The following is a 21984-nucleotide window of genomic DNA, read 5'->3' as shown; positions in this document are numbered from 1 at the left end:
AATGATGGAAAGAGCATGGCTTTCGGAGTCAGATGATTCGTTTTCCACTTGTGATCCTGCCACTTCTCTACGGAACTCAGGTAGATAACTTCACCTCTGTGAACCCATGGATTAAATGGGGGTACCCCCACCCACTGTTCATGGGGTGTCCTGAACTTAAATGCGAAATCAGACCGTATTAGGGCTCAGGGCCTGACACCGACAGGCACACACACAGGTCCAGACTCCCTCCTCTCTGAGCTCCCCTGACCCGCTCAAGTGGGGGGTCTCTGGGCACTCATCCTCTCCCCAGCTCTCACAAGGCCCTGGGCCAGGCACCACCTCCAAGACGTGACTAGCACACAGGTCACCTTCCTGTGGCTGCTGTTACACATTATCACAAACCTAAAGGGTTAAAACAACACACATCTATTCTCATACTTTTGGAGGTCAGACGTCTGAGATGGGTCTGTGGGGCTGTACTCCTTTTGGGGAGAATCCGTTTCCAGCTTCCAGAGGCCTGGGCTCCTGGCTCCTTCCTCCCTGTTCTGTGCCAGCCACAGGGGAGCTGCTCTTCTCTCTGATCTCCTCTGTCCCTCTTGTGAGGACTCTCGTGATTCCATCTACCCGATAACCCAAGATCATCTCCCCTCTCCAGACCCTGGACATAATCACATCTGTAAAGTTCCTTTTACCTTTGTAAGGTAACACACTTGCTGCTTTCGGGGACAGGGACCTGGGTGTCCGGGTGGGGCGGGGGAGGCACAGTGTGGGGCAGATCACTCCATGGACAGCTAGGCCACCTTGCTGTCGGGGACAACAGTACCATATTGGGACCTGCTAGCAAGATGCTAAGTGTTCAGTGTGTGCTGACCTATTTCATCACCAGCTGTTCTTTTATTTAAAAATATTTGCTTATTGATTTGGCTGCGCCAGGTCCTAGGTGCAGCACTCGGGATATCTGATCTTTGTTGCAGCAGGTGGGATCTTCAGCTGTGGCATGTGGGACCTAGTTCTCTGACCAGGGATTGAACCTGGGTGCCCTGCATTAGAAGCATGAAGTCTTAGCCACTGAACCCTTAAGGAAAATCCTTCAACAAATACTTTTTGAGCATGTACTACCTGTCAAGCACTAGAGACAGTGAGGAATCATATAGAGAAGGTCCCTGCCTTCATTTACATTTGCTCCTTGGAAGAAAAGCTATGACAAGCTAGACAGTGTATTAAAAAGCCAATTTGCCGACAAAAGCCCGTATAGGCAAAGCTATGATTTTTCCAGTAGTCATGTACAGTCGGGGGAGTTGGACCGTAAAGAAGGCTGAGTGCCAAAGAACTGATGCTCTTGAACTGTGGTGCTGGGAAAGACTCTTGGGAGTCAAGGAGATCAAACCAGTCACTCCTAAAGGAAATCAATGTATATTCATTGGAAGAACTGATGCTGAAGCTCCAACACTTTGGCCACCTGATCCAAAGAGCCTGCCTACTCATTGGAAAGGACCCTGATGTTGGGAAAGATCGAAGGCAGGAGAAGGGGGCAACAGATGATGAGATGGCTGGATGGCATATCTGGATGGCATCACCAACTCAATGGACATTAGTTTGAACAAATTCTGGGAGACAGTGAAGGACAGACTGGCATGCTGCAGTCTGTGGGGTCGCAGAGTCAGACACGACTTAGTAACTGAACAACCAACAACTGCCTTCACTGAGCTGAGACACTGTTTGCCTCCTAAATAAACACGTCACCCCAACTAAGATGACTGCTTTGATGGAAAGCTTCAGGGTGCTGCGGGAGGGACTCACGGGGTGATGGACCCCTGGGGACAGTGAGCGGGGAGGGTGTCTGAGGAGATGAGGGATGAGGTCTGAAGGATGAGGAGGCTGTCCTGGCAAAGGGGGAGGGAGGGCCGTTGGGACAACCTGTGCAGAAACCTGGAAGCAGGGAGGGCAGCAGTCATTTGGGGAAATGCATAAAGGTCGCCATGGCTGCAAAGCAAAGGGAAATGGACGTGATGCAGTCGGAGAAGGGGCAGAGGCCAGGTTAGGCAGGCACGAGGCTCCATGAGGCCTTCAGACTGGATCCCAAGCACAGCAGTGTGGTCTGGCTGGCACCTTGATAGGATCCGTCGGGCAGATTCGAGGATGGCCCGGGGGTCCCCGTGCACCAGGGAGACCCAGGAGGCTGCTGCCGTGGTCAGAGGTGGCAGCCTGGACCCAGTGTCCAAGAAGATGAAGAGGAGGGAGGGACGCAGGGTACCGGGCGTGGGGCAGCCAGGACTCGCCAATGGACAGGGTGTGGGGGTGGGTGGAGGGAAACATGTTAGCAGATGGCCACGTTTCTTTCTGGAACCATGTGTTAGGCTGGGAGCCCCTGAGAGAGGGAGCCCAGGACTACTGGGGAAGGAAAAATACCAAGTTCCCTACGGCTGTGCCGAGCTCAAGGCCACTCGGAGATATCCTCGAGGAGGTGCTGAGTGGACACCAGGTGGCTGCGGCTGAAGTCCACCTCTGATTCCAGGTCACTCCCCAGTGAGACAGCACCAGCTCTAGAGACAGCCTAATGGACAGTGCGTGAGGCAGCTGGGCTGTGGTTATTTTAAACATAAGTCAGGCCCTGTGGGTCCTGTCCATAGGCTATAACATAAAGGACTGTTGGCTCCAAACAACTGGATTCTAAAGACAGCCTTGTGAATGATGACTTCTTTGGGAAAGAACGAGTCAGGCTGGGGCAAAGGCACTTCATTTTTACTAAGACCCTGTCTTCGTGTTCCTAGCTCATAGTGTAATGTCGCTGATGCCCAATTAACGAGAAAAGGTAGTCTCGGAAAGATACCTGGGGCCTGTTTCCTTGGGAGTCACAGGACGTGCTCAGAGATGAGAGAGCAACAGAGCCGGCTTAGCCTTCGGATGGCTGCGCCTGCAGCCCAGGGAGCCAGGAGAGGCCCAAACAGGTCTACACACGTTCACGTTATCCCATCTGCTCCGGGGAAACACCCTGATCTCCATTTTATTCTCTTTTTGGGCCATGTCACGCGGCATGTGGGATCTTAGTTCCCTGACCCGTACCCCCTGAAGTGGAAGTGTGGAGTCCTAACCACTGGACCACCAGGGGGTCCTTGATCTCCGTTTCAGAACCAGGACACTGAGGCTCAGAGAAGGTGAGCCCCTTCCCCAAAAAGAGTCAGTCAAGGTGGAGCCCCAAGTCAGGTCTGCCTTCCACCAGCCTCTTCAGGGCTCACACTGCCTGCCCTCCCTCCCGTCCTCAGCATCCAGGGTCAAGGGAGGAACTGAAGGGGGCCTGGCCCTCTGAAGCCGCCAGGTATGAGACAGGGGACGGGGCTGGGCTTGGCCCACATGAGCGATCAGGAGGAAGAAGTGAGCCACTGGCAGGGGAGCGATCAGGACCACAGGAGCTTACGCTGGAGGAAGGCTAACTTGTTCACAGCCAAATGCTCCTTCTGAACCCTTCAGCGCCCCATTTCTATAATTCGCAGCCCCACAGGGTTGCTGAGTAACAAGGTCGCTGGGTGATTAACAGAACATCACAGAGGAAGAGCCCTCCGCTTCCCTTCCCAGCCTCGTAAGACTCTTCCTTGAAGCGACTCACCTGGGAGGCGGGGCCTCTGCCTGTTGCTGACGGCCTGTGGGATGATGTCACCCCCTGGCAATCCTCCGGAGGTGACCTCAGCGCAGAGCGAGGTGCAGCCCAGGTGTGGCGCCAAGGTGAGCTCACCCCCGAGGCTCCAGGAGGCCTCTCCCGGGGGCTGAAGTGCCGCCCCTGGACAAAGAGGCCGAAGGACTGGGGAGGGGCTGGTAAACTCACTGGCCTGAGAGCTGGGGGCCAGCCTGGTTACATAAGGCTGGGGCTGGCTGCTCCCAGGCGCCTTCCTGAAGGGCCCAGGGCTGCAGGATAAACACGGCTCAGTCACCTGTCCGCCCGCCCTGATGAGGTCAGTATAGCCGCCTTTCACACCCAGGAAGAATGTTCCAGGGACCCTGGGCTGCTGCCACCGCCTGCCAGGCTGCAGGCCTGCCCCCAGCACCAATCGCGGGCGCCTGCCAAGCCAAGCTAACCACTACCGGCTAGACTGACTCCGACAGGCCACTCTATGTTACACGCGTACCTTGATAAAAAGAAGGAGAGAGAAAAAAGGAAAGGGAGGGAGAAAAGGAGAAAAAGAGGGCTGGTGGCTCCAGTGACTTCACAGGCGTGTTTGAGGGTCGGCGTAAAGCGGCGGGTTGCCCTGGACAAGCGGTGTGGGTCACTCCTGCGTCCGAGGGGCTGGCGCAGAGCACAGGCCCTGCCGGGCAGAGACAGCAAGACTGCGCGACAGACCTCCAGGCTCCCGGGGTTCAGCTCCCAGCTCTGCCACCCACGGGCTGATCTACAAGGGGCTTTCCTTCTTCACCCACTGTTTTCCCAGACGGAAAATGGGGACACAACCTTAGAAAATCATACACGCCCAGTGAATGTCCACTACGCTTACTGTTATCATCGTAATGTTCACTGAGTTCAAAGTCCCAGGGACAGCGACAGGATCCACTTCACAGCCTTGTTGAGAGGAATAAACTCGTGCGTGAGACGCGCGGCGGCCCCTGGCACATTCTGCGGTACTTAGTCACTCAGTCGGGTCCAACTCTGAGACCCCACCGACTGTAACCCACCAGGCCTCTCTGTCCATGAAGTTTTCCAGACAAGAATACTAGAGAGTGGGTTGCCATGTCCTACCCCAGGGGATCTTCCCGACCCAGGGATCTAACCCACATCTCCTACACTGGCAGGTGGATTCTTTACCACTGACCCACCTGGGAAGCCCTGGTATATTCTAAGGCCCGCACAAAAGTTGGCCTTGCTAATCCAAGGAGATGTCCCAGTTCTGGGTACCCAGCTGGTGCCAGGCACTACGCTGGGGCCTTTCACACATACTAGCTCGTTTAATACTCACGACACACCAGCATTTAATAGGGGTTACTGTTCTCTTTTCACAAGGATGAAACTGGGCTCAGAGCAAGATAGATAAAAGACTGGCCAAGATCACACAGCTGGGAAACCAGAGGCAGAATCTGAAGCTGGAGCCACCGGTGCCCAGAGCCATGCTCTTTCTACCGCATTCCACTGGATGGGACGGATCAATGAAAGACCGAGAGGCAGGTGGCTCCCAGGGAGGCCTGTGATGCAGGGGCCACCATCTTTCTGATGAACTCCGGACGCCCAGCCCACCTCACCCCACCCCTGGCCCAAGCACCTCCCGGGGGCGTGGAGGCGTAAGGGGTCCACTCCCTTTTGCCCCGCCCTTTGTCATCGCTCCCTTCGCCCCTTGGTGGGCTTCAGCATCGGCTCCCCGCCCCCAGCCCCCAGCCCAGACAAGGGCTCTCTGAACCGGCAGCAGAAAGCGCATGCTCACGACCTCTGCTGGGGTGAGGCACACTCCAGGCGGGGGACGCCGGACAGCATGGGGGTCAGTCAGTGAGCAGCGGCCACGAAGGGAGAGAGGAGGAGAGGGATTGGGGCGGTATGGGCAGGGGAGGGTAAGTGGAATGTTAACAGAGGGCTTTGAAATCCTAGGCTGAGGCGTGAGTCCGATGACATCTACGGAAAACAATTTTATTTGCTTTTAGAAAAGTACTTGAATACTTCAGATTCCTGCCCAAAGTCGCTGACCTCCATGCTTAATCATTTGATTTAATGGAAACTTACACAGCAGTGAGGCTCGCGGTAAGGGCCTGGGGTGGGAGTGGTGGAGAGGGATGAGGTTAGGCAGGCAAGCTCTCTGGGACCCTGAGTTTGAAATCCTGACAGTTCCAGGGCAAGTCCATCTATGACCTACTAGGCGGATGTCCAGAAAGCATCTTTTTCCAGCCACCTAGTCCTGCCCCCACCCCTTTCCCCACAGCCATCACCCTGGGACCCTCAGCCCCTCTGTCCTGGGTCATCATTCAGCCCCTCTTACCAGGCCTTGGCCTCCAGGGTCACCTTGTCCCACACCCATCTTTGCAAGAGGTGATCTTTCCAAGGCACAAACCTGATCCCATCATTCTGCTCAGAAGCCTTCAGGCCTCCCGCTGCTCCTCCAAGGGGCGACCATGGCTCTCTACCCAGCTTGGGCTCCCAATCCAGACCTCAGAGTGGGTAACCTGGGCTCCTAGGGAGCCATCCAGCCCCTCCTCCTGGCTAAGCTACTGGCCACCCCACTAGGGGCCTGCGTGTGAGGATAAGGCCCAATTAATTCAGGGGAATGCCCAAGTTCCAACTCGGTGGGCAAGGGCCGCCTGCCTGTGCAGCCACCTTCCCCCTAGAATGGAGCATGCAAGTCTCTCAGGGAACTATTCCTACCAAAAAACAGGAGTTCTCATGTCCTTGGGGCTCCAAAATGCTCTGAACAGAAAAGAGCAGGATACGGGGGCCTGGTACCAAGTCCAGGCTTTGCCCTCAGACAGGCCTGGACGGGTTCTCGCTCAGACTGCTCACTAACCAACCTCGCTGTGGTTTTAGCCTCCTGGTGCCTCAGTTTCCCCAGCTATAAAGTGAGACTGATGCCAACAGCCGTACTTGGCGCCAGGGGTTCTGCGACCATTAAGAGAGATGAGCATTGTAAAGTGCTGACTTAGGTGGCCAGCACATGGTCACCCACTATAAATCAAAACTGGAAAGTATGATGAGTTGTATTAAGCTATAAACGATCAATGGAGAGATCCAGTGATCACATTTTTTAAATTATAAATCCTCATCAAGTTAATAATGGAGAGGAGCCAGAGCCTGGGCAGTCAAAGGCTCAAAGGCTGGAATGTACTGTGGCCGTGTCCTCTGAGGACAGGGTGCCATTCCCCTGCGAACACGGAGCCTCCGGGCACCCCACAGGGCCACTTTCCCACGGATAATTAATGGCCGGGTCAAAGTCCAACCACGCAGACAAACAGGTCTCCCTCTCCACCGGGCTGGGCCAGAATAGCTTCTTATGTCACTGATAACCACAGGCCAGTGCTGTAGCGATGTTGATCCACCAGCGGTGACCTCATCTCCTTGGGTTACAATTTCATGGTGGGGAATGGGGAGGCTGATCCGCTGTGGTCACCAAGCTGCCAGGGAGGGCCAGCCATCCCGCAAAGGAAAAGAACTGTGACCCCTAGTCCTTCCGGGACCAGCAGGGCTTCCTGGGGGCCGGGGCAGTCAGAGAAGCTTCTGAGACAGGAAGGACCCCAAGGCACAACTCCTACTCCTCTGGAATGTTCCGTGGAGCCCTCGCCCCTGAGAACGCCCTCTGGGCAGCTCCTGCTCCTTGGGCACGAGGCCAGAGAGAAAGCAGGCACTAGGGTCACTGCATCATCATGGATGGAGCCTCTGGCCCCAACAGGCCTCTCCCCCTCAGGCCCCTGCCCTCCCTCTCTCCCCGCAGGGCAGCGCTCATTAGCCCAGAACTGGACGCAAGGCAAGCACTGAGTGAATGGCCCCTGGTGTTTAGATTCCGCCCCTCACTCCTCATGTTTCCTCCTGTCCAGGGACGTGGTGGGGCCAGAGTGTCCAGCATGCCCCCAGGAGCCAAAGAAGAGGACGTCCCGGAAAGGGGACCGGGCCAGAGTGGTGGGGGCCCCGCCCCGGTAAGCGGGTGAGCTGGCCGGCTTGCACACGGCCGCAGGCTCCTCTTGCCGCAGTCACCAGCTGACGCCCAAACGCACCTGCTGGGCGCCCTACCTCACTATGGGTGAAGTGGACGATCAGCTGAAGGAACTGCCCCTCAGGATTTCGGCAGAAGGCGCGGGAGGCCCATTCTTAACTCAAGGGAAGGGACAAAGAAATGAACACTCACAAACACTCCTTACACACACTGCTTTTTTCTGTTACACAGGGAAGAAATATGAAATGAATAAATGCCTGAAGGGATATGGATCTACTGATATTAAAGTACATAAGGCACTATATTAAGCTCCTTGTAGGTAAATAATCTTGCTAAAATCTCACGAAACACCACATACCTTCCTTATCTCCCATCCTGCTTTTTCTTCAGAGCCCTTATCAATGACTGACACATTCCATTTTTTTGCCTGTTGACCTTCTGTATCCACCGCCTGCATCTTTGGCTCCTCTTGAGCATGCAGCCACACAGGAGTGAGCCAGGCAGACCTCACCCCAGACTTCCGGGGTCAGGACCAAGGGTGGTCCGCACTGATCCACAGCGGCCACCTGCTCCACGTTCTGCTCTCCCTTTCACTCACTTTGCTCTATCCACACCCGCTCTCTATACGCACACTGGGTAACCCATGCCTCAGGACCTTTGCACTTGCCAGCGTCCCTGCCTGGAATACGTAAAGCCTTGCACCTGGTACCTGGGACACGGTCAGGGGTGCCTCCTCGCAGCTGCCACGTGGGGACCCCTTCTCACCTCATCTATAACATGAGTAGTCTGCACAGCAGCCCCCCTCCCACACACAGGGAGTGGGGTGTGCCTGGCACGCAGTAGGTCCTTTGTAACGCCAGCAGGTCTCAATTTCTGGCTGCTCTCCCTGCTTCTACCTCCAAATCATGATGGGATGACCCGTGAAATATCCAGTGGCCCAAATATACACACTTGACTAGGATGGAGTCCGTTCTGGGGGGAACAAAGTGCTCTGTCTGACCCCTGCCTGGTCAAGGAGCCGTGTCTTAGGACGGAGACGAGCTCCTTGGGCCTGGAAGGGTGCCTGGATTCTGGGGCGCCCTCCCCTGTTGGGCCAACAACACCGGGACCCAGAGAGGGGTGGCACCTTGTCCAGCATCACACAGCAGCTGGCCTGACCCTGGATCTCCCGCGGCCTCGTCCAGTCTTTCCGCTGCTCCATGTGGCCCTGGGGCTGTGGTGCCATCAGGGCTACCAACAGCATCAGAGGGACAAGGAAGACAAAGTCTCCCACATCAGAGTAGGGCAGAAAGCTATATTCAGAAGCGAGTTGTGGCGGAGGGGTGGGGGGAGAGGCGGGACTGTGGGGAGGTCCCCTGGCCTCTCTGAGGCTCAGTTTCCTCGTCTGTAAAGACAAGGGGATGTCTGCAGATGAACGGCGGGGACGGCTGCACCAAGGACCATCCTGGGCTGTGCAGCTATGCTTCCCCGTCTCCTACTGTCTTGTGGCTGACGGGGAGGCACAGGACACCAGGAGATTCCATGAGTGAAAAAGAGAACTCCAGTGTTGGACAGGGGAGTGGGTGGCCACAGCCCAGCCCCGTGATGACTTTCTGGGTTGTAAACATGGAAATGAAGAGGTCTGGAAGCCAGAGGTGAAGGCAGGAAGCTTCTGGGTCTAATTCATCTTGGAGGGGCATCTGATGAGGCCGTGACTGAATAATTCCAATGGCATTCGATGTTACACAGGCCCCAGAGGATTTACTGGGTTATCTAGACAACAGATGATTCTAGGAATCCAGGATGCATTCACAATGCGTCAATCACTGCCAGGAAGCCCACGAGGACTCCTCACGCAGTGTGGGCTCAGGACAGGGGAGGGGACGTGGTGGAGGGGCTGCCCTCTGATGTCAGAGCCTTGCCTCCACGTGGGTAGAGAGCTGCCCTCTTTTTTTCCTCTGAATTCTTCCAGCTCTAACATCAAATGACCCTGTGATGACTCAGAGGGGAAAAAGCCCACTGGCCAAACGCAGAGACGGCAAACATGAGCAAATGATTTCTGCTCCTCTGCGGACCCAGAAGGCGCCATCCGGACCCCAGAAGGGAACCAAAGTTTTCTCTTCGGCTTCAACAAAGCGACATTAGTTTTCGCTTTGGCTTTAAAACTCTTTAGGAAACAGAGGAGGAACTGATGCCACAGGCTTTGACACCGGGAGGCGGAAGGTTCGGAGGTTTCTCTCCTTTGTCAAGCCCCTCCCTCTTCTTGTCTGGGGTCCCGGGGACCTCTGGAATGGCCCCCCCACCGAGGGGATATAACTTACATTTCTGTGGTTATGAATCCGGTGAGCTCCGAGAGGAAGAGGAAGAGGATGAAGAGGCAGCAGCAGATGGAGACTGAAAGAAACGACATAGACGCCCAGTTAAGTGGTGCTGGGCGCCCACAGGAGGGGGCCCCGCCCACCCGCAGACAGAAGCTGCCTACAGGGACGGGGACAGAGGCCCACAGGTCCCCCAGAGCCCCTTCCACCTCTCGGCCCGCACGTGAGGCAGCCCCCCTCCCACAAAGGGAGGCCACCTCCAGTTGATCTGACCCTCCCGTGGGGACAGAGCCCCCGATTTGGGCAGATCCTCCAAGGCAGCGGCCCCCAACCTTTCCAGCGCCAGCGACTGATTCCATGGAAGACAGTTCTTCCATGGAGGGGGGTGGGTGGGAGTGGAGAGAGGGGTCAGGCAGTAAGGCAAGAGATGGGGAGCGGCGGATGGCGCTTCTGTCCTCACCCACCGCTTCCTTCCTGCAGTGCAGTCTGGTTTCCTACGGGCCAAGGGCCAGTGCCAGTCCTCGGAGGGGCCAGCCCAGTTTCTTTCCACAAGAACATTTTAACACAGACATCAGTTACAAAATGACAGCTGCAAATCAGTGGCCCACAGATGTGTTCTGTTCGGTTCAACGGATATATATGTTAACACTTGGAGGGACTTCCCTGGTGGTTCAGTGGTAAAGAATCCACCTTCCGATGCAGGGGACGCAGGTTCGATCGCTGGTCCAGGATCTAAGATCTCACGTGACGTGGGAAAACGAAGCCCACACACTGTAACAGGGGAAAGCCTGTGCGCCCCAGTGAAGACCCACCGCAGCCAAAATAACAGCAAACCAAGAAAAAACCTTGGCCTCGAAATCGAACAATGTGGAGATGTCACATTACAGTTCAGATTTCTGGCTGTTCCAGAACAATCGAGCTCTGTTTCCACGAGCGGGTGGTCTGAGCTCACCAGTTTGCCTCAGGCCTCAGCATTCCCTCCTGCCACCCAGATTCCAAGGCTGAGGCGGGGTGTCCACTGCCATCTCTCCCCGCCTGCTGTGGACTCATCAACGGGCCCGAGTCCCCATCAGAGGTGAGAACTGAGGACCCCCAGAGCTGCGCTTCCAGAGAAGGCTCTCCGTGGGGGTGACTGAGGGTCCTACGAGTCTGACACGCAGTGAGTGGGATGGAGCGCCAGGGTTGTTCCACGTCACTCATGTTTGTCTCGCCTGCCTGGCCCCCGGTGAGGCTGGGACCTGTGACCCTGCGGTCACTCCTTGGGGCAGGACATAACAAGCACCCCCAGGGCTGGCCCTCAATTCTTCTCCAGCCCCATCTCCCGACAGCACCCCCAGGCCATGCGCTGGTCCCTAAATGTGAGGACCCTCTGTCTGGAAGGTACCTCCCCATCTTCACTCCTCCTCCTTGGTCACCATCTCTGCCGGGTGAACTCCTACTCATCCTCCCAGGTTGAAGCCCAACTCAAATGTCCCTTCTGGTGGGAAGCTCCTCCAGCCCTTGGAGATGGAACTGGTCCCTCCGTCCTCTGTGCTACCAGCCTCCATTTGAACACCTTCCACATGTTACTGATTATATGCAGCCCTGCCTCTCACTAGTTTGATAACTCGGAAGGCAAAAACTCCACAACTCCAGTGTCTGGCCTGGGACTGGGTGCACAGAAGGTGATAACAGGTTTTGTGGAAGGGAGGGAGCCAGCCCCCAAAATATAGAACACGGGCTCAGCGCGCCTCATCTGGGTGAATCACAGAGACGTGTCATGGGCAAGGGCTCCCACTGTGTGCCTGCTACTCACGTGCTGTGTGTCTCTGGGCAAGTTACTTAACCTCTCTCGCTTGTTTCTTCACCTGCAAAACGGCACCGGCAGTAACACCTGCCTTACGGGACTGCTTGAGAATTTCCACAACACAAACACGGCTTCAAACGGTGCCTGGCAGGTGATAACGGTGCAAGCATTAGCTCATTTTAGGATCTTCATCAGGGAGACCCTGGTGGGTTTGCTGCTTTCAGGAAGGTGATTTGACAAATGGATTGACCCTCAGTTTCCCACTAAGGAAAAAAGTTCTCAGTCAGTCCCACCTACTACACTCTTGACAGCCAGCACCGGGTGGACTAAGCCATCCTGATGGATGCTGAAGCCAGGCGTTAATCATCAGAAGCATCATTACTACTGCATCATCTGTTCATGGCAAAATGAACAGGCAAAGATGTGTTCGGAGGGAAGAAAGTGGAGAACAAGTGTCTGAGGGGCCCCTAACACGTGTCGTGTTGTGGGAACGTTAACAGACACATATCACATCACGCTGCCATGTGACAGAGGGCGTAAAAAGGAAGACTCAGAGAGGGGAAGACTCTGACCCCGAACACACCGGGTGGCAGGCAGGGGCAGGGTGGGGGGCTGAAACCTGACCGTTCTGGAGCCAGTGCCCTAAGAAAAGGACCCTGAGATCTCAGACCCCAGAGCAGGATGGCACAGGGACACCCCAGAGTGCCCACCAAGCCCCAGACCCACACCCAGACACGGGGCAAGAAAAATCATCAATCTGCATAAAAAGGCACACCGTGTGAGCCTCCTTCTCACTCCTGACCCACAGCCCCTGCCCAGCGGTGCTGCCCTTACAGTCCTGTGTCCTGCCTTGAGCATCTGAGTTTCTCCTCTAAGCAAAGAGCACAATGTCCACAAGCTTTGTGCATGCAGCAATCTACATCCAGGCAGGAGTCACATCAGCTTATACAGAGTGGCCATGTGGCTTGTTTTCATGGCACAGAAATTAACGTCAAACGTCTTCTCCAGCTGCTGAACTAATCCACTGCAGGAGACCAGCTGGCAATCCAAATTTCCCAGACTCACAGTCTTCCCCTTCTTACCTGCAAATAAGCCACTGCAGCTATGATGCCTCCTGATATAAAAAGAAAAAAACAAAAAAACACCCAGCCAGCAGGGCAAGGCACCCTTCCCCTGCAACCTCGCACCTTTTCTGACCCACGTTTCAGTCATTTTCACCCCTTCCATCCCCCCTTCAAGGCCCGGAAGACAACTGGTTGCTATAATGATGAACAGGCACAGACTTGGGAGGTGATTTTGAAGGTCAATGCCGACTTAGATGAATCCAAATTTTCTAGCTGCCTTCCTTGACCCAAGCCTGCAGATGGCCCAGGCTGGGACCCGGCAAGGGGGTGAGTGCAGAGTCTGTTCAGCTGAACCCCAGCATCCAGCAGCCCAGGCTGAGGGTCCACTGTCCCTACACTGTTTCCAGACTGGCAGGACAGACAACAGCTCAGCACCACTGGGGCCTCGGGGCCCAGCGTAGCGCCTGGCTCAGAGAAGGCAGGAAATAAATATCTGAGCGGGTGAGCAAATGAGTGAAAAACATGGAGACAGGTAGGAAGCGTTTCCACCAGAAAAGCCTTCTGATGCTGAAGGGTTTTTCAATCCATGTTTGGGCAAGATGCTCAGGCACTCCGACTCCAGACTTCTTCTGAAACGGACTCAAGGCACGGGACAGTAGGAATGTGACCCCTGGCGGATGATCACTCCTGGGAGACCCGGTAGAACCAGCAAAGGGGGCACTGGACCCAAGACCCCAGACACCGGCAAGTTGAGGGATTTGTTCAAGGCCACACGGCCGAGGCAAAATTCAAACCTCGACCTCTGAGTCTCCAGCACCCTTGCTGCTGCCTTCGGTTATTAATAGCACTAAGAGTGACGTCAGGAAATGGTGTGTTTCTGTGCCTGCCCTCCTGCTCAGCCACGCGCTCTTCAAGGACAATGACCGAAGCCCATTCATCAGTGTGGTCCCAGGACTTGGCACAGGGCCCGGCCCCAGACCCGGTGGATAAATATTTGCTCACTCAATGGTCGGTAAGGGCTGGCTTCCCACGCTCACGCCTTTCCTCCCATGCAAGGAAACCTGCCCTCTTGCACACTGCGCTCCAGCCGGCAGAGCAGACCGCGTCCCCGGAGGGCCATCTGGCAGTACCTTCCACATTTTACAATGCACATGTCCTGTGACCCGGTAATTCCTCTTCTAGGAAGATCACCTTACAGAAATAACCATACAAGGATACAAAAACACATGGACAAGGCTGTCTGTGATAGCAACAAGCTGGGATCAGAACGCCCGCCCTCAGGAGGCTGGCTACTTGAACTGTAGGGCGGTGGATGATGGAACACAACACGGCTGGGAAGAAGCACATGGTGGCCGTCGACAGGCTGGTCTGAAAGGCGTGCAGGATAGCAGCTGGAGAAGGGCAGGGGGGATGGCATGTCTAGACGCTCCGCCTGGAGAGGGCAGGTAGAATGACGATGCAGCTATTTCAAAGCCTGAATATGCTTTTGTTTTTTTGTTTTTTAATTCTAGGACATAGACCTGATTGTTAAACATATTTGACAAGGGAGAGGACTGCAGAGCCTGCAAAGAAATGGTCTGAGCTCTTGGCTGCTTATAGGAAGAAGACAGGAAACCTCATTGGAATTTTGTGACCAAGGTTCACAAATTAATTGAATGGCTAGATGAACAAGCCCCTTTCTTCATGTCCCCCAATACCTTTTCCTTGAGGATCAAGGCACAAAGTGCCACAGCTCCTGCAGTCACCGATCCTCATGGGCCGCGGGCTCCAGGAGGACAGTAATGAGAAGAGGCGTGTGGTCCAAGCGCGGAGGGTTTGGCATGTGTCCTACGCTTGACAGGTGTGGTCACATTTAATCCTCAGATCAGAAAGCTGAGGCTCAGAGGGTGCACCGACTTTCCCAAGGTCACCCGGCTGCTAAATGGGAGGATAAGCCCAGCTCTGTGAGACCCGAGCCTGCCGCCAGGCTGCTCTATCCTCTTCTCCAGGCACGGGGACGTCCAGGCTCCAGAAGGCACCTGGAGCTTGGATGACCGAAGCTGGGGGGAGGGAGAGCGAGGCAGGGCCAGCCGGGCTGCAGGGAGTCCCCTAGGTCATCGCCAACCGGACAGCAGCCTGCCCTGGGAGGCCCTGCTCAGGGGGCTGGCCATGGGAAGGGTCCCTCTCCCACACCAAGAGCTGGAGAGGAGAGGGTGGGTAGAGAGAGGCCCACCTCTGGCAAGCTGTGAAACTTCAGACAAGTCGCTTCACTTCTCTGAGTCCATTTTCTCATTGGGAAAACGTGGGTAGAGCATTCCTGCTTGCAAGCTGCTTTTGGTTTGTTTTTATTTAAAATAAACTTTATCGCGGAATAATAATAGAACACAAAAATAGCACAGGCAGTTCCCACACACTCTTCATTCAGTTCCCCTTTGTTAACACCTTATATAACGCTGGTATGTTGGTCAAATTGAAGAAATTAACACTGTACAACTGCTGACTAAGCTAGATTTATTAGATCACTAATTTCCCCATTGGTGCCCATTTTCTGTTCCAGGACCAGGCCTGGGATCCCATTTTGCCATTCGTCATCGTGTCCTTAGTCTTGAATCTATGACGGTTCCTCAAGTCTTTTCTTGGTTCTCAAGACCTTGCCACTTTCGAAGAGTGCCGGCCATGTGCCCTGCAGAGGGTCCCCCAGGCTGAATTGGGGGAGGGGTTTGCTGCGTTCCCTTGACTGCACCAGGTTGTGGTTTGGAGGGAGGATCCCACGGAGGTGAGCTGCTCTTCCCGTCACATCCCATGGTGGGGGCGGGATGGATGGCATCCACGTGACTGCTCTCTCACTGGCTGATGCTAACCTTTGTTACTCAATCCTGGGGCCACCTCTGGATGTCTCCATCACAGTCACTATTTCCTTTCCATTCTGTCCTCTTGAATAGCGCGTCACTAGCCCACACTCCAGGAGAGGAGAGTTGATTTGTACCTCGCGGAAGGGGATATACTCATAATATCATTTAGAATTCCTCTATAAGGAAGATCCATCCTTTCTCCCCCATTATTTAGATCACTCCAGACTCATGGACCTTTTTCTTAATTCTTTGATAATAAGCCAACAGTGTTATTATTTTTATTTCCTTTCTTTATGGCTATGCTGGGTCTTCATTGTTGCACGCAGGCTTTCTCTTGTTGCAAGGAGTGGTGGCTACTCTCTAGTTGCAGTGCAAAGGCTTCTCAATGTGGTGCCTTCTCTTTAGCTTTGGCTCGCGGGCTCCGTAGTTGAGGTGCATGGGCTTGGTTGCTCCGTAGCATGCGGAATTATCCCAGACCAGGCATCAAGCCCGTGTCCCCTGCATTGGCAGGCAGATTCTTAACCCCTGGATCAGCAGGGAAGTCCATACCATTATTGATTGTGTTACTCAAACTGCCCCAGGTCGGGCGTTGCCCTCTTTCAGGTTGGCTCCTGGGGCCTGGTGACACGTCCCCACCCTTTTTACCCCTCTGTGCACTTTTTTTGCTTTCTTACACAAGGAGTCCAGGTTTATTTTGTACACTTCTTGCCCCAGCCCTGCTCTCAGCCATTTCTCCCAGGAGCCTGGATCCTTTTAGTGAAGACTGGCAGTCAGAAACCGAAATCTGTGAGAGATTATTACTTTTTTTTAAAGGCATAGAAACATCTTTAGATCAAAACCTCACATAGTCCAAAAGGTGTGGAGAGAAAAGTCGGCCTTCCTCCAACCCCCAGGCCCCACTTCCCCTCCCAGGGGCCGCTACCCTTGATGATGTCTGGTGTCTCCTTCCAGAAAGAGGTGATGCTATACTTTGTGGGGTTACAGTGAGGACACGGCTGGGCTGAAGCACTGACTAGATACAGGGCCCGGCAAGATGCCCATCCTTTCTTCCGCCTGCCTGTCCCCGTCTCCCCTCCCAGGCCCAGCGTTTCTGCAGAGGGTGGGTGGGCAGAGGCAGGGTGGGGGCGCGAAGGGGCTACTCACTGATGGCCCCGGTGTACGTCGGCTGTGTGAGGTCCTTGGGCACCTTCCTATAGATGTCAAACCTGCGGAGAGCAAAGCGGATGGGGTGAGGCGGGCGCAGGGTACAGGGGCCAGGCAGTGGGGGGAACAGTGCTGGCTGGGGTCCCCCACAGGGCAGCAGTGGCCGTCCTTCCCAGAACCAGCTCCTCCAAGAGGCCTGAAGGACCCCCCAGCCCCCTCACCTCCCTCGTCACAACTTATCAGCCCCAGGCAGATGGCCGGGCCCCCTCACATGGCTATGGCTCTTGGCTGGTCTTGCCCCCATCAGAGTGTGCCCCCCGCCAGGGCCGGGACTCCTTCCGTGTTGTCCCAGCTGCACCCCAGCCTCTCTCTCGCCTGGGCCTGGGGCACAGCACGTCCTCAGCAAGCATCGGGGAATAAACTGAGCCCCAGTGCTGACGCCCAGGGAACAGGGGAATGCAGTCTTTCCTGCGTTCTCTGACGGCACTGCCTTCTCGCCTGGCGTCACCCCTCCGCCCCCTCTTCCCCTTCCTGCCTCCACCTCCTCCTGTTTCCACTCCCCGCTTCCCGGGCTCCTGTGGCCTTCTGGTAGAGTCTCCTGAACTCCAAGGCAGGCGGTTAACAGAAAATGCTGCCTGGGGCCGACATCAGCTCGTGATAGCGCTGGCTCCCGCAACTGTGGGTTTCTGCCCAGAGGCAGAGCACGTGCCTTTCTTTCATAGGGATCCCACCAGAGCAGACGGGAGCTGGGGGGGTGAAACTCTGGGGACTCTAGAGTCAGGGAGACACGGCCAGTTGTTTTTAAGAGTTCAGGCCCTAGAATCAGAGGTGCCCTGGTTTCAATCTTGGCTGGTCTTCTTCCTTGCTATGTGACGTCAAGCAAATGATGTCAGCTCTCTGAGCCTCAGTTTCCTTTTCTGTAAAAATGGGGCTGCGACCACGAGACCCCACTCGGCCACCGAGAGGAATAAGGGAAAGAAAGTCTGCGGAGGCGCTGACACACAGCACTCCCAGGGGACGTGCTTCGGGCACTTAGTTTCCCCCACTTCTGCGGGGAGGGGCTGGCTGCTCCATCCCCCAGGGCTGACGGGCTGATGGGCTGCCAGATGGTTCCTCTTGGGTGATTGGGAAACAAGCTTAGTGCCCTGCCAATCCCAGTGCAATGACTTAGAAATCTTGCCTAAGACCGCATACTTGACTCCTGGGCACTCACTCTAATTACACGTGAAAGGTGCTTGGTTTCCCAAGACCTAGAGGGAGAAAGGACTTCCCTGGTGGCTCAGACGGTAAAGCGTCTGCCTACAATGAGGGAGACCCAGGTTCAATCCCTGGGTCGGAAAGGTCCCCTGGAGAAGGAAATGGCAAACCACTCCAGTATTCTTGCCTGGAAAATCCCATGGACGGGGGAGCCTGGTAAGCCATAGTCCATGGTGTCGCAAAGAGTCAGACACTTCACTTCAGAGGGAGAAAACACCCCTGAGGGCTGCAGAGCTAAAAGGGATCACTTTCTCTCCTACTTTGCTCAGCCACCAGTCACGGGTGCGGAGGCCCCAGAGGGCACTAAAAACTGCGGCTGGTGTCCTCAGGAGGGAGGGGGGCGAGCATGCACTGTGGAGCGAGCCTGCCTGGGCTCCAATGTGACCCGACGACCGTGTGACCTTGGGTGCCTCACCTCCCTGTGCCCGAGTTCCCTCGTCTGCACACGGGGACAACAGCAACCATCTCACAGCACAGGGACTGGGACCAAACGACTCAGTGCGTAACATGGAGCGTTTGGAGCGTGCCTGGGATCTGAAAGTGCTCTATGACTATTTGCTGTTACCATGATGAAGGCTTCTTTGACACACATGAACACCTACTGTGTGCAAGCCCTCCGTCACGTGCTGGGGACGGGAGATGAAACCGGCCCATGGCCCTGTGCACCCACAGTTAAGCAGCAGAGACAGAGGAGGGCAGAAAAGGAGAACGCAGCGGCGCTGCATCACAGGGTGGAGGAGCCCGCAAAGGGCACCCGGGGCAACCGTGACGCTTCCTGCAAGAAGTGAAGTCTGAACACAGCTGGAGGATGGGAGAAAAGCGCAGGTGCCGGTCCAGGCCGTGATCAGAGCAAGAGCAGAGGCCGAGAAGAGGACAGACTCTGGTGTGCTGAAGGGCTGAGTTCACCTGCATGTAGTGCGGGGGCGGGAATGGAGGAAGTGGATGCCAGAGAGGCAGGAGGGCCTTACCAGCCAGCTTCCTGGCCCAGTTAATGCCAGGGCACAGTCAGAAACCAGGCCTTGTGGTTTAAATAATATATGAGCCACCATTTCAAAACTGGGAGTTTTGGAGAAGGAAATGGCAACCCACTCCAGTATTCTTGCCTGGAAAAGTCCGTGGACAGAGGAGCCTGGGGGGCTGCAGTCCGTGGGGTTACATGACTGAGCGTGAGGGTGGAGGGAGATGGGTTGGTAGCAATAAAATGGTAGAACTAAAAAAAAAAAAGAAACTGGGAGTTTTATGGGAAGTCAGAGACCACTCAGGGTGAGGAGGTAGAGGTGGTCTAGCGCAGGTGAGAGAGATGGGAGATGGTTACATATGGGGGAGCTGATCAAGTTTATACATACAGTAAGGACAACGGGGGCCAGGGGCCTCAATGTTGGGGGAGGGACATTAACATATGGAGAAAAAGGTAGAATAAACCCTGCGGTCAGAATGGAAATGAAGGTACTGCTATGAATTTATGGTTTTCAGCATACACAAATAGAGAACTATCCATGTGTATATACACATTACATATGTATTTTTCCTTAGCTCATTCTGTAGAGAGGGTACAGAAACAGCGACAAGTGACAGCCAGATAGCAATGAGCACATCAAGCCCTCAAATCTTGGTTTCTAAATATCATTCTTTACCAAAAGGAATCAGCTCTTTGGAGAAATGGCTGATTTGGGTAGGGAAAATGCAAGATGAACTTGGGAGTATCTTCTTATGTCAGAAAGCAAGAAAGAATGACGAGATGCAATAAAAGGACAAGAAGCCAGCTTGGGCAAAAACCCCTAGAATATTGTAAAGTAATTAGCCTCCAATTAAAATAAATGAATTAAAAAAAAAAAGAAGCCAGCTTAAAGGGGCTCCCACTGGCCAAAGAAAGGGCAATGTTAGCAGTAAAATGCTATGACCCATTAGATAAAATAGCAAGCCACAAATCTACATAGATGTAAAGAAATAAGTAAATCAAAAGTCTGATGAGGAACAAGATACTCACGTACCTTCTAAGTACCTTCCCCACAAAATCTTTATTAATCATCAAGGGGAAAAGAGTAACTTGACAGAAGAGAAACGCAGCAGACATCAGCTTCATCAAGTGACCAAAATGAGTGTCACCAGTAAGCAGACATGTCACGTGCCTCCTGAGATGACGTACTGGGGACAGCACCCCATCCCACCCGTGGGGAACTTGCTCAAAACGCACAACTGCAGATGAATTACAAGAAGACGTCAAACAAATCCAAACTCAGGGTCACGATGCAAAACGACTGGTCAGCAGCATCTGTCTGAAGTATCAAGGACATGAAGGCCAGTGAAGGAACTGTCAGAGGCTGGAGACCAAAGGGACATGACAACTAAATCCCACAGAACGTCCTGGGTCAGAAAAAGGACGTCAGGGGGACCACTGATGGTGCTTGAATAGGAACTGTAGATTCGTTAACAGGATGGTAGAGTGTGCTCTCCCTGGTTTCGAAAATGGTTTGGTTATATAAGATGTTAACATTTAAGGAAGCTTGGGTAAAGGGCATATGGGAAGTCTTGGTATTATTTTTGCAATTTTTTTTTGCAAGTTTGCAATTATTTCAAAATGAAAAGTTAAAAAATATTTAATGAAAAAGACACTGAAAGCTTAAGGCGGAGATTCCATGTAGAACTCCCACTCCGTCTGCTTTCTTTGTGCATGGCTAGTCACGCTGGCTTAAACAGCTGCTGGCCAAGGGTGCTGGGTGTCAGGTGGAGTCCATCCTTGTCAGGGGAGGGAGGGGAGACCAAGGCTGAGTGAACAAAGGTCTAAGAGGGGAGGTGAGGCTTGGATCAAACTACAGGAGGTGCTGGCAATCAAAGAAAGGAGGTGCTTTAGACAGACTGAATGACACAACAAGATCACTGGCTTTCCAAGCTGGCCAGGTTCCCATATATACTCGTATTTAACTCTCACAATAACTCTAAGATATTGATACCCATTTTTCCAGGAAGAAGACTGAGGCTCAGCCAAAAGCAACTTGCTCAAAGGCAGCAAGTTAATGATCAGCAGAGCTGGAATACAAACCCAAGTCTGGGTTCACAGGACACTGTCCTTCCGCTGCCTGTGCTTGTGGGACTCAGTTTAGAGCTCATTTATTGGTAAACTTAAACTTTCAAGTTTTCACTTATTTGCTTTTCTAAAGATGCTGTCCCAGAGCAGGTGGCAATCTCCTGGAAGACAGGGAACAGTTCAAAATACATTCATTTACTCAACTAAGTACCTAGGGCTTCCTGGGTACTGGAAGCTGGGTACCCATCAGCTGGTAAAGAATCTGCCTGCAATGCAGGAGACCCCGATTTGATTCCTGGGTCAGGAAGATCCACTGGAAAAGGGATAGGCTACCCACTCCAGTATTCTTGGACTTCCCTGGTATTTCAGCTGGTAAAGAATCCACCTGCAATGTGGGAGACCTGGGTTCAATCCCTGGGTTGGGAAGAGCCCCTGGAAAAGGGAACAACTACCCACTCGAGTATTCTGGCCTGGAGAATTCCATGGACTGTATAGTCCACGGGGTTGCAGAGAGTCAGACAGAAACTGAGTGAATCTCACTAGATCTAGAACAGCAGTGCTCTAGCTGGTAGGAAAGTGGAAGTGGTCAGAGTAGATGTGGCCCTTGCCCTCGTGAAACTGTCGATCTAGCAATACTGTTGGCTCCCTGAGAAGGGTCAACTAAATAGCATATTCTTTGATAATGACTCCATTCCCATGCCACAGATCCCAGGCTGGGGAGTGTGGCAGGCTAAAGAGAGAGCTGAAAAAGACCCTGGGTTCAGAGCTGACCACAAGCCAAGTGAGTCAGCAGTGAATGCCGCCAAGAAAATGGGCCACTGGGAGCCTGGTGAGAACCCAGGCATGTGACAGATCAGGAAGTGAGCCGTCCTCCCTGGCGCACATTAGTCAGTCCCTCACTGCGGCGATGCGGCGATGTGCTTGGCTGTGGCCACCCACTGTTAAGAGAAGGTAGAATAAAGGGTAAAGAAAAAGGCGCAGAAGGAAGG

General features: G+C 54.1%; 1 protein-coding gene across 1 annotated transcript in view; it reads right to left on the bottom strand.

Annotated features, from left to right (window-relative positions):
• Positions 1 to 21984, bottom strand: part of ERGIC1 (endoplasmic reticulum-golgi intermediate compartment 1) — a 112777-nt gene that overhangs the window by 43339 nt on the left and 47454 nt on the right. The window contains exons 2-3 of the mRNA XM_043488401.1: positions 16714 to 16775; positions 9893 to 9965 (exon numbers count right to left, since the gene is read on the bottom strand). Of these exons, the coding sequence (XP_043344336.1) occupies positions 9893 to 9965; positions 16714 to 16775 (135 nt within the window). The remainder of the gene's footprint in view (positions 1 to 9892; positions 9966 to 16713; positions 16776 to 21984) is intronic.

Source organism: Cervus canadensis, chromosome 16 (assembly GCF_019320065.1).
Source record: "Cervus canadensis isolate Bull #8, Minnesota chromosome 16, ASM1932006v1, whole genome shotgun sequence".
NCBI lineage: Eukaryota > Metazoa > Chordata > Mammalia > Artiodactyla > Cervidae > Cervus > Cervus canadensis.
The sequence above is the reverse complement of the archived record's forward strand: the minus strand, read 5'-3'. Positions and strand labels throughout refer to the sequence as shown.